The sequence below is a fragment of the Kogia breviceps genome, chromosome 13 (genome assembly GCF_026419965.1).
Source record: "Kogia breviceps isolate mKogBre1 chromosome 13, mKogBre1 haplotype 1, whole genome shotgun sequence".
Classification (NCBI taxonomy): Eukaryota; Metazoa; Chordata; class Mammalia; order Artiodactyla; family Physeteridae; genus Kogia; species Kogia breviceps.
Window position 1 is genome coordinate 80,319,115 of NC_081322.1, and position 12,035 is coordinate 80,331,149.

At 44.3% G+C, this 12,035-nt stretch overlaps 2 protein-coding genes across 22 annotated transcripts in view; one reads left to right on the plus strand and one right to left on the minus strand.

Annotated features, from left to right (window-relative positions):
* Positions 1 to 10,736, plus strand: part of TIAM2 (TIAM Rac1 associated GEF 2) — a 262,812-nt gene extending 252,076 nt beyond the window's left edge. For all 21 annotated transcript variants that reach the window (XM_067011043.1, XM_067011041.1, XM_067011042.1 and 18 more), the window contains 8 exons: positions 1,916 to 2,095; positions 3,737 to 3,855; positions 4,910 to 5,018; positions 5,630 to 5,688; positions 6,275 to 6,380; positions 7,348 to 7,435; positions 7,816 to 7,970; positions 9,623 to 10,736. In XM_067011043.1, the coding sequence (XP_066867144.1) occupies positions 1,916 to 2,095; positions 3,737 to 3,855; positions 4,910 to 5,018; positions 5,630 to 5,688; positions 6,275 to 6,380; positions 7,348 to 7,435; positions 7,816 to 7,970; positions 9,623 to 10,221 (1,415 nt within the window). In that variant the 3' untranslated portion in view covers positions 10,222 to 10,736. The remainder of the gene's footprint in view (positions 1 to 1,915; positions 2,096 to 3,736; positions 3,856 to 4,909; positions 5,019 to 5,629; positions 5,689 to 6,274; positions 6,381 to 7,347; positions 7,436 to 7,815; positions 7,971 to 9,622) is intronic.
* TFB1M (transcription factor B1, mitochondrial) overlaps positions 9,192 to 12,035 on the minus strand; it is a 68,843-nt gene continuing 65,999 nt past the window's right edge. The window contains exon 7 of the mRNA XM_059083735.2: positions 9,192 to 11,100. Coding sequence (XP_058939718.1) covers positions 10,818 to 11,100 — 283 coding nt within the window. The 3' untranslated portion in view covers positions 9,192 to 10,817. The remainder of the gene's footprint in view (positions 11,101 to 12,035) is intronic.

Consider the following 12,035-nt stretch of genomic DNA (forward strand, 5'->3'; position numbering starts at 1 on the left):
TTCTTTTACCACACCCTAAACTAGCAATGCTCAACTGAGGTTTTGTTATTACCAAAGGCTTCTCAGTCATCACACACCTCTTTAGGTATGAGATTAGAATTCTCGGATTTGTCTCTTTCAGAAGATATTTCTCTGTCCCATTCTTTGGAATTCTCATTTCTGGGGCAGAGATGAGAGGAGGCCTTTAAGCTCAGGTCACGGCAGCGGTAACTCAATCCGCACGGAGAACATCAAACAAATGCAGGTCCCCGGGGTTGCTCCCGTTCCGCGTGGGTCCTACCGTGGAAGGCATCTTATGAAAATATACGTAATCCTATTTAAGGTCGCCTGGACTGGCTCCAGGGAAGGTCACCAGGCTACCTGCATTTTCTCACGTGTACCTGGAAATAGGATCTGAACCTACTGAAGCTTACACTGGTATGAATTCCTAGGATCAAAAGTGACTTCCCCAGGCCTTGAACGCCTTCTTCAGAGTTAAGGTTGGCCTCGTGTAGTTCACTCCCGTTACGATTTGCCCAGTGAATCAGGGCTGTCTTGCATGAGGACGGCGAGCGTTTGAGGGGATTCTGTATTGGAACTGTTTTAGCTGTGTCAACAGGGAAGTAGGAGCCAAGCTACACTCCAAGCCCTTTCTATCTGTCATCAAATGCTCCTTAATGGCATTGCCATAAAGAACCCGGAGTTTGCTCCTCCGCGTTTCTTTGTCAGAACTGGGGAATGGCCTCTCTGTACTCTCGTGGAGGCGAGTGGAGGGTTCATCCACACACCGATAGTGTTTAGCCAGGTCCACTGATGCAGTTCTGCCATTTGGTTTAAATCCTAGAACAGGCTCAAGTTGAACAAGGGAAGTCTTGGAGCGCTTCAGGTCAACAAGACAGAGCCCAATCTGTCTTCTCTAGTTCTTTAAACCAGAAAGAACTAGTGTCCTCCCACGAACACCTTCCTATCGACAGTGTAGTAAATTAAAAGCAAGCCAATGGTTTGCTCAGTTCCTTCTCTGCCACACAGATGAAGGGTTGTCTCATCATCCACTTTATCTAGTAGCCACGTTCAAAATGGTACTGCGAAAAAAAAAAAAAAAGTACTGCGTCTCCTACAAGTTGTAGTTTACCTTTGTACAAAACGCCAAATAAAGATTGGTTTTCATCCAAATTGACTGCATTCCAACAGCTGGCCAACCAGTGCCAGCAGGTGGAATCCAAAGCAACAGCTGGGGTGTCCACTGGCACCCTCAAAACTGAAAGCACTTGGGTTCATGGGTGTACCTTCGTGACACGGAACAGAGAGGTGGTTTTCACTGCCCAGAGGGGTCTGAATCTGGTGGAAGGTTTAGATTGCTTGGAACTGTAGAGATGGAGGCTGCAGTGCTTATCAACTTATTTTTAAAGGAAAAAAAAGCTTGCTTTACAGGTAGCCCTCAAGTGTATAGAATAAGAAACAATTTGTGCTAGGTCGGTGAAAAAAAAATACTGGTTTGTTTTGCTCTATGAGTCTTTGCGGGGGGGTATGGCATAGGGTTTGGATACACCGTTTTGTGGCTTTACGAGTTGTTTGAAACTCACTTTTTCGGCACCTATACCAGTCTCTCTCGTGGGTATGCATGCGAATGTGCCTTTAAAGTCAGACACTCCTGCATTTTGACTCGCTGTTCCTCTTTGGTGTGTGGCTGGGACTCTTCTGGCAGCCTAGTAAGCTCCCTTAAGCTCTCATGGGATTCATCACAGAGCGGCGGAGCCGAATCCACCTCGACAGCCGGGCAGTTGACCCATGGGTGCCATCTGGGTTTTTCTTGAAGGATGTCATTAAGAGGACTGTAGAGGTGGATCGTCTGTAATTCCATTAAAACGTAAATGAAGTAGAATTTAATTCATCCTCCTGTGCTCTTCTAAGGGTCTTTTAATGCATCTGCTTGTAGCTAAAACTGATAAAGCCTTCAAGGCTTTCCTGGACGCCCGGAACCCCACCAAGCAGCACTCCTCCACGCTGGAGTCTTACCTCATCAAGCCCGTTCAGAGGGTGCTCAAGTACCCACTGCTGCTCAAGGAGCTCGTGTCCCTGACAGACCACGAGAGCGAAGAGCACTATCACCTGACAGGTGAGAAGCGAGGGGGCCCAGGCCGTGATGTGGCCGCTGCCACCCCCAGGCCCTCGAGCTCCCCTCCTCCCCTGCGTGGTTTCACATTCTGGAACATTTGCCGGCACTGTGATAGTTAACCTTAGGTATCATTTTAGTAGGTGAACGTAGCTAGGTAGTCCGGCCATCCCTGTAGGTGGGCAAAATATTTTGGCAAAAATTCTCACTTGGAATAGCCTCTGGAAGGATGTTTCCATTTGCACTTTTCCAAGAAGATAATTTCAGCTCATTGAGTTGAAATACATTACTTCCGGTCACGTGATTAACAAACAAACAGTGCCGCCAGGACCAAAACCCCGGCCTGTTTTCCTACAACTTTGTGAAGTTTTGTGTTGTTTGCTGCCCAGGTGCGGCTGATCAAATATGTTGTGTGAGGCTCCACCTTGTGGACGGCTCTGAAACCAACACCCGAGGGCCCGTGAAGCTTCACGGCTGACGCGGAGGTGTCTTCTTTTGTAACCTCAGAAATGATTGGCCTAAGATACAAATTTGTCAGATACACAAAGCCCCTCACTTTGATAGTAGATGGAGTATCCGTTAAGGAGCTGCTGCTTGGATTGCAGAGAAAGTGATGTGTTCTCCACATGTCAAAGCTAGGAGGTCCAGTTACGGTACCTGTAATAAAGCACGTGGAGAGGGAAACAAACTTATTAATAAGTATTAGTATTACTGAATAGCAAACACCAAGAAGAGTGTAAATGAAACTAGCTGTTTTTCTGTGACAAGCATCATAAGTAATGAGGGTAATTTTTTTGTATGAAAGTTAAAGCTTATACATAAATGATACAATTATGATGAGCATTCAAATATTGTGTGAATAGTTCACTTTGCATTAAGATGATCTTTAAAAGGGGTCTGTTAAAAAACTGCCTTCCCAACGTCCCTCCAGACTGAATTAAAATACCAAATCAGAAGAACAAAGTATGAAAAATAGTGAATTTGGAGGTGACTTGAAATTTTCTTTTTGCCTTTGATGAAACCTCACATGGCCACGCATAAATGCAAACAATTGCTCTGGCAACTGGGCATTTACAGAGGCTCTTGCAAGTTCCTGTTAAGAATATCGTCATTGATCACTATTCCAGTACGTGGTCCAGGAGGAGAGGCAAGGTCTAAAAGCAGGTATCCTGTGGCCAGTCAGCCTCGGATTTTAATTCTGGCTCCACTCCTTACGTCTGTTTTTGGAAGTCTGGCAAAAAACGGAACCCCTCTGCACCTGAGTTTTCGCATCTGTAAAATGGGATTGATAACAGGTCCTACAGTCATCGAGTTATTGTAGGGATTAAATGAGATGCTTCATATAGATCGCCTAATAGAACATGCCAAATAGAAAGTGCTCAATAAATAGCTGTTATTATTAGTGATACTTTTTACTTGTACTCTGCCTCATTTCAAAGAGAATTTGAGGTGGAAGATAACTGCTGTTCTTCCTTATTACAACTAGATTACCATAGGCTATTTGCATCATACTTGAATGATGCTGCTCTTAGTAAGAACTGGTCTCGGATTCTGGCTCGAATCTTGAGCTTTTCCATTATTGCTGTTGGGTGGGATTTCAAACGAACCAAAATTATAAAATAAATATGATTGCATATTTTGCAGAAGCGCTAAAGGCAATGGAAAAAGTAGCAAGCCACATCAACGAGATGCAGAAGATATATGAGGATTACGGGACGGTGTTTGACCAGCTGGTAGCAGAGCAGAGTGGAACAGAGGAGGAGGTCTGTAGGACTTGCGGATCCCGAGAGGCTGAATGCCTGTGACCGCTGGCTCTGGAGGTCACCTCCAGACCAGGTCATGCCGTTAGGGACTTCCTGCAGGAGAAAATGCCTAAAATTTTCTTTTTGATCTTGATGCTTATAACAAGCCTCACAACTTAGGTACAGATGTAACATAAAATTGATTACATTGGTTTAAATATATAACCTTATGTCCTGTTAATATCGTATTAAAAAAAGAAGAAATATCACTGAGCCTCGTATCTGTACCTCTTCCTCCTTTCCTGTGGAGTGTGAGGTTAAGACAGATCCCAGAGGCTAGAACATAAATGGAGGGCTGGGGCTGGTGGGGGTGGGATGGAAAAAGGCAGTGGTAGTCAGCATGTGCCTGTGGAGAGAAGAGCTTTTCCTTTGTGGTTTTTTTCTTTTCTAACCTCAGATATCGGTGCTACCTCCTTACTTATAAAAGTAGTTTCAGTGGAACTTGATAATTTCTCTATTTTTCTTCTCTGGCTGGATTACGAAGTTTAGAATTCTGAGCTTTAAAAAGCCTACATATAAGAAGCAATGTAATTTATGTAGAAAAAGGCAAGAACAGAAAACAGCTGGAGTTTATAGTTTTTTTTTTTTTTTTTATTACAATCAGTTTCAACGTTGGTACCTCTTTTATTAGCAGGCCTAGTGTGCTTTTGGGATTAGAGGTGGTGAGTGTGCTAGGTCTTGGATGGACTGTTAACAAAGGCATTTGGGATGAACCTTGACACTGGGGTGGAAGGAATGCCATCCCACAGGGCAGGAGGCGTGTCTCACCCACAAACAACGTGTGCATTGGAGCAAAACGCCTTCACGTTTATGTTATTTTTCAAACAGTTTGATGCTTAGCTCCTGTTTTCCAAAACGCCACTACTTAAGGCCCCATGTTTACAGGAACCATAAAAATCAAAGTGAACGTACTCGTGTTTTAGCGATGACCATCTATGTGTGATCCCTCTCTCGTAGGAGACAGCCTCCCCCCAGGGTTTCCACGTCTTCCTGATCTCCTGTTTTTGCCATTTAGGTCACAGAACTTTCAATGGGGGAACTTCTGATGCACTCTACAGTGTCCTGGTTGAATCCATTTCTGTCTCTAGGAAAAGCCAGAAAGGACCTCGAGCTCACAGTATTCGGTTAGTACTCCGTTCAAAAGGATGTAAACTTAAAAGAGGCTGTCAAGAGTGAAGAACCTGCTAAACCCAGCTAACTCCTGATTTCCAGAAGGACTTAGAATCGTTGCTCTAATGGCTTTGACTTAACATGGACAGCTTCCAACTCTTTAGAACTCCTGCCCTACATACTCATGATCTCCTCCCTTCTGCTGCTCGGCTTAGCGGATCTCACCACGTGTTACAGGAACAGATCTCCCCGAGGCTATTTTGAAACCTGCTATCTTAGTAGTTTGCTGCACTTCAAAATGTCTTAATGCTCCCCGACAGCTGGGAGGGTGGGTATAGACCGCGTATTCTCACTGAGACGAACACCATGTCCTCAGCTTTCAATAAAAGAAAACAGGAATTCAGAAAACAAAATGCCAGGATCTCCTTCAGATAACGGCTCTTAAATTAGCGGGTGCCTGTGCATAATTCAGATATGAACAGAAGCAAGTACCACTTGTTCATTCATGTCAGCATCGTGGGATCTTGTAGAGCTTTGTTCTATTAAAATATTCAGCTACAGTTCAACCTTGGGAGAGTTTGTATTAAATAATCAAAGACTTTTCTTTCTCTTTTCCTTTCTTTAGTTTTTAAGAGAGCCGTCATATTGGTTTATAAAGAAAACTGCAAACTGAAAAAGAAATTGGTAAGACATAAGTTAATTTTAATTAAAGCTATCTTTTCATGCCTGTATCTTCCTATTGTTGAACTGGGAAGCCTGCTAAGGATCAAGGCCTCACTCAGTGATGTGACTTATTCCGCAGGTAACTAACTAAATCAGATACTCAAGGTGTTTCTTATCCTCCCCACCAAAGACGTCTGTTTTAAAAGAAGATGTAGACAAATACCCATGCTGGGCCCTACAGGGAGAACCAGCTTTTCTATCCCTGAAAACGGTCCACGTTTTCTCCATACACCTGAGTCTGTGTAATTTTGGGTTTTTTGTTTTTAGAGGTAACATACATGGGGTCATGGAAGGCTTGCTTGTCATTTTTGCTTAAAGATCTAGAACTTTCTGCTTCCCAAAACATGACTCTTCCCTCCCTGTCCCCAGTCTGGGAGCTCCCTGAGAGCTGGGAGCACACCCGACCTGATTCCCTTTTGCACCCTGAGCCCCACACGGCGGCAGGTCTGCACCGCGGTGAGCTCCCGTGAAGCTTCTGTCGTGCGCGCACGTGCCCGCGGGAGCGAGCTTGCTTTAACACTGTTCTTGGTGGCCTTTCACGTTGCAGCCTTCGAACTCCCGGCCGGCACACAACTCTGCTGACCTGGATCCGTTTAAGTTTCGCTGGTTGATCCCCATATCCGCGCTTCAAGTCCGACTGGGGAATACAGCAGGTGATTGTTGTGTGTCATACAAGGGCCAGAAAGAACATTTTAAGGGGATTTTTAAGCTGTGGAATAAAAAAGTAGGAAAGGACCTGGGGATAATTTTTGGCATTTTATTTTGTAGGCAAGGAAAATGAGGACAAGAGCGATTGTTGTGATGTTTCTTTACAGATTTTGGAGAAAGTAAATGCCAGCGGATGGCTTTTCTTTGCCAAATACCTCTCTTTATTGTTTCCTTATTTTCACTGTCGATGGTTTTCAATGTTTTTCTAATATCCTAATAGCTAATATTTCTAATTATTTTAATAAATTTAGGGAAATATCTATCTCTAAAATTTGTTAAAGAAACAAAGGTCCACAAATTTAAATTTTTACAAATTTTGATTCACCAGATAATTTCTTCAGATTAAGCTTTATTACAGGTGATATAAAAAAAAGAAAAAATTCCACTGTGGAAAATGTTCAGAGGTCCTTTTAGAATAACCCTGTTCTGGTGACAGTACCTCCGGTTAAGCAGAGGACCAACAGGCTGAGGTCCGCAGTGACGTTCTGGGTCCCTGTTCAGTTTTTGTTGGAAGTGCTCGTGTTTCCTGGACCATGACTGAGTTTGGGGCTGGCCTCCTTCACCTCAAGGGCCTGAGCACATCCTACTGTTCCTTCTAAGGAATGGGGTTGAAAAATGGGATCCATTTAACCTCCTTCCCAGAGAGATGGAATCCAGGGTAGGGTGAAAGCACCGAGATGGATGGGAAATCTCAGCAGGAAGTGTTACAAAGTAACTAAAACGTACTTAACTTCTTGTAACTATTTGTGAAAGTCATACATAGAAGGAGCCACAGAAGAAAATGATGAGAGTCAGAATGGAGAATATTTAGCTCTTTAAAAAGTTACTAAATTGTGGTTTTTTAAGCTTCGCAAGTGTCCTTTACCACGGCATCTTTGGCAAAGCTGCGGCCCCTTGTTTCTTTTTACACAGGGACGGAAAGCAATTCCTTATGGGAGCTGATCCACACAAAGTCAGAAATAGAAGGACGGCCAGAAACCATCTTTCAGTTGTGCTGCAGGTATGACTGACTTCCAAAAATTAAAGCCAATGGGCGTAAGACAGAATTATGTTCTTAAAAGTGGGTTCATTTTTAGTGTCCTCCTAAATTTTAATGACTTCAGGATCACACCCAACCCTCTCCAAACTGGCAGCCAGTTTGGAGAGGAGAATAATATACGTTGATTAAATATACATCCAAATCTTAGTGCTTGAAGGAAGTTCAGAAACGAGCAGTTCTCACTCCTTTTGTAAATGACGAGAGACCGAGGCACAGAGGCTGGGTGACTTGCTGTCAGTGTGTCCTGAGAGCAGTCACGTGCCACGGGAGGACCAGGAGACGTGGAATGGAAGCAGGACGAGACAGCAGACGCTACAAAATGTTTTCTCTCTCCCCACCAGTGACAACGAAAGCAAAACCAACATTGTCAAGGTGATTCGATCCATTCTGAGGGAGAACTTCAGGCGTCACATAAAGTGTGAATTACCTCTGGAGAAAACATGTAAAGATCGCCTGGTACCCCTCAAGAACCGCGTTCCTGTCTCAGCCAAATTAGGTGAGAACTCTGCTAGCCTTGGGTTTATTCAGGAAAACACGATGCGCTCCTCTGCAAGGATGTATGCTTTCAGAATAGAGCAGCAAGTCATCACTTCGTAAATTATCAGCAGTAGCTTTGTAAGCTCTAAACCAGACACCCAGTACATAGGGTGACATGAGAATGTGGCGGCAATTTTATTTCCTTTTAAGAAACCCAAACACGCTGGGTCCCAGACCACCTTTTATAAAACTTAAGCACCCCCAATCCAAACCCTTCGTCTTTCACCTGCTGCCACAGCCCGCACGTCCATCTTCTGTCTGTCTTCCTCGGAGACGTGCGGGAGTCAGGGGACTTTGTTCTGCTCACCGCCACGGTCCCAGCGCTCGGGACAGTGCGAGGCCTCTCGAAGGTCGATACTCAGTGAGTTAAGGTCAAGAAACCTAATGCTCGCTAATATTCATTCTTAATAAGTCCACAGGTAAACATTTCAAATCATGCTGTTCAACTTTCTGCCTGTTTTTAAAATTTCAGCTTAAGTTTTTTAGACCCTTCTTTCTGTGTTAACTATTTTGTTAATATCATTGATCTAGTTTTTAGTCTTACAAAACGTATCTCTTTTTTTAAAAAAAATTTATTTCTTTCTTTATTTTTGGCTGTGTTGGGTCTTCGTTTCTGTGCGAGGGCTTTCTCTAGTTGTGGCGAGCGGGGGCCACTCTTCATCGCGGTGCGCGGGCCTTTCCCGTTGCGGAGCACAGGCTCCAGATGCGCAGGCTCAGTAATCGTGGCTCACGGGCCCAGCCGCTCCGCGGCATGTGGGATCCTCCCAGACCAGGGCTCGAACCCGTGTCCCCTGCATTAGCAGGCAGATTCTCAACCACTGCGCCACCAGGGAAGCCCTGTATCTCTTCTTTTTGGTCACAGTTTGACCTCCTCAAATTTACCATATATTTTCTCTTTTTTTTGCCTCTACTGGCAAAATAAGCTACAGCCATCAGAAACACACTGTTGTCTGCAGAAACACAACTGAGCTCCCCCTTCCCCTTCAACCCAAGAGAAAGGAATTATACACACACACACGATTCAGTATTCACATTAAATCTCAAAGTTGGCTAGAAATTCCAGCAGAGACAGTTCTCATGAGAGCAAAAGCATTTTTGTACTTTTGAGCAGCAAGGGAAATAAACAGGTGAGAAGGTGGGCAGAGAAATATGGTGTAATCTTAGTGCTCAAACTACAAAGTACTTTGGTGAAAGAAAAAGGCACCTAGATTTTATTAGCAACTAACTTTTAAATGTATTCATTAGCAAGAGCTAGTTTATTCATTAATTAGCTGTAAGACTAACTTTTAAGTTTATTCATTAGCAGTAAGAATCGTGGCCCTCATGATAGTTTATAGCTCATTGTTCTCAGTAATTAAGCTTTGGCAATTGGTCCTCTAAAAATGCCAAATCCCAACTTAAAATTTCAAATAAATATAAATTAAAAATGTCCGTTATTTGCAGTATCTACGGTTTTTTTTGCCCAAGTCCCAGGATAGTCCCAGGATTTAAGTGAGGTGATAAAATTGTAATTAAGATGTCAAATCTGATAACCTACATACAAGGCAAAAATGAACACACTGTGGAATCGGTTCCTCTGTCACAAGGGCAAATGTGCTCTTCTCACTGCAGCTTCATCCAGGTCCTTAAAAGTCCTTAAGAAGTCCTCCTCCAGCAGCGAGTGGCCCGCGGAGCCGGGCAAGGGCAGCTCGCTGGACTCGGAGGAGGGCAGCCTAAGCAGCGGCACGCAGAGCAGCGGCTGCCCCCCCGCCGGGAGCAGCCGGGAAGCCCAGAGACACGCCCACGGGGGCCTGGCCGACTTCTCCGACGGTCTCGTCAAGGAGAGCGACATTCTGAGCGACGACGACGAGGACTACCAGCGGGCCGGGAAGCAGGGCAGCCCCACCAAAGACATCGAGATCCAGTTCCAGAGGCTGAGGATCTCGGAGGAGCCGGACGCTCGGCCGGCTGAACAGCCGCCCGGCAAGGACGGGCAGCCCAAGCTGGTCCGGGGGCACTTCTGCGCCATCAAACGGAAAGCCAACAGCACCAAGAGGGACAGGGGAACTCTGCTGAAGGCGCAGACGCGTCACCAGTCCCTGGACAGTCAATCGGAAAATGCCAACCTTGACCTCAGCTCTGTTCTCGAGCGAGAATTCAGCGTCCAGAGCTTAACGTCGGTTGTCAACGAGGAGTGTTTTTATGAAACAGAGAGCCACGGAAAGGCATAATACAGGTCAATCCAGACACAGGTTAAGTTGCTGGTTTCACTTTTAAACTGGGGGTAAAATGGAAATTGCAGAAAAACTATTCATTATTGGGTTTTGTGCAGTATACATTTTCCCACAAATAGTTGTAAAGATTTAAGTTATTTTAATTTATTGTGCATCAGAAAACTAGATTAAACTGGTCAGAATTTGTAAATTACTTAGTTTATATCCCTTTGAGCAGGTATCAAAATGACTTAGAATCCTTAAAATGAAACTGCATTCTAATTAATTTATGTGGAAAAGGGTGGGGAAGTTGTGATTAATAGCTTTTGAAAGGTCATTTTTTTCCAATCCTCTGGGCATTTTCTTCGAGCTATTAGGTTCTGCTTTATTTAAAAGCATATTTAAATTATTCTAACGTGGGTTAGGGGTACAACGTGCAGATATTTCATTTTTGTAAGGTTGTAATAGATGCTGTTTATACTAAACATGTCGTATCTATGCAGTGTATATATTAAAAGAAGACTTGTACTGTACCTTATCTGATGATATTTATTCCCTTTACCAAGCTGTAAAAGGGGAGTAAGTCACACCTGGGCAGCACACACATGCGAAGTTCAACACTGAAAAGGAACACCCAGTCGGCTGCCAGCCCCCGAAGTAGCAGCGACAGTCTGTAACTCTCCTTGTCGTCTCTTCTTTTCTGATTTTTGCTTGAGTTCCTCTCTGAAATTGTAAGCAAAGAGGTGTGGGTCTTCATCGCACATTTTTCGGTAGGCGTCACAGAGGCTCTTGAAATGTAAGACAGAGAGCTGGGTGGGTCGAAGAGTAGGGTCCACATCTGCCAACTGTAACAGTCTCCCAGTGCTTTCTAATCGCCGAGCTTCAGGGAATAGCATTCTGAAAGGAAGAGAAAAACGTCAGAATGTTACTTAAATTCTGCCATCATCATGCTTCCTCCTCCCGTCACTTGAAGGCGGCGTGGTGCTCACTGGCAACGTTGCAGAGGCTCTTCTTCCACCCCCTGGAGTCCCGCGGGACCCCGAGCCAGCGGAGGAGGACTCTGCTTATACCACCAGGCAACGGGCACAAGCCACCACGGAAGGCAGAGCTAATCGGACCTGCACGGTGTGTTCACATGAGAAGAGAGTTTCTAAAGCTCAATCGATACATGTATCTTGAAGGTAAATTTATCATATGCTCAGTTGCATTCTTAAAGAAACGTAAGTTTGCTGTGCCTCACATTTTAATATAAAAATTGCGTATTATTTCTGGTGCACTTTTGATTCTCTGTAACTTGAAACTTACCAGCCTTTGGACCTCTTCATCCCAAAAGAATGACCTTTCTTTGCAAAGTTAGAAAACAGTTCATGTGAAAATAGGAAGTTATTTTCCTCTTTAAGATATCTGAAGCATCTTTAAAATTGATTCAAAGTATACATTTTAAATTTCGTCTAAATCAGATCACTGTTTTAAAATGAATAGTACAAATGACTGAGTGACCGAAATATTGCAAAGCTATACCTGGATTTTATTTTCTTCTCTCAAGTCTCAGAGGGCTTGGAAGACACTGCGGCGAGAGGAGACTGACTTTTTCTTACAGGCCAAAGGTCCTCACAACCAGGAGCTGCGTGTCCCTACATTCTCAGGGTGAGCTGAGGTCGCTGAGTTCCGTTTCATGGCAAGCAGGGGTCTGATCATAGTTTCTAACTATGATCTGGGACTGATTTGTGGTGTGGTGTGACTGAAGGACACCAAAAGGTCAAAGTGGGCCACAAGAGTTGGTCCGTATCTGCGCAGGGGACTGTGCATGTGAGGTAAACGGGGCCCATCAC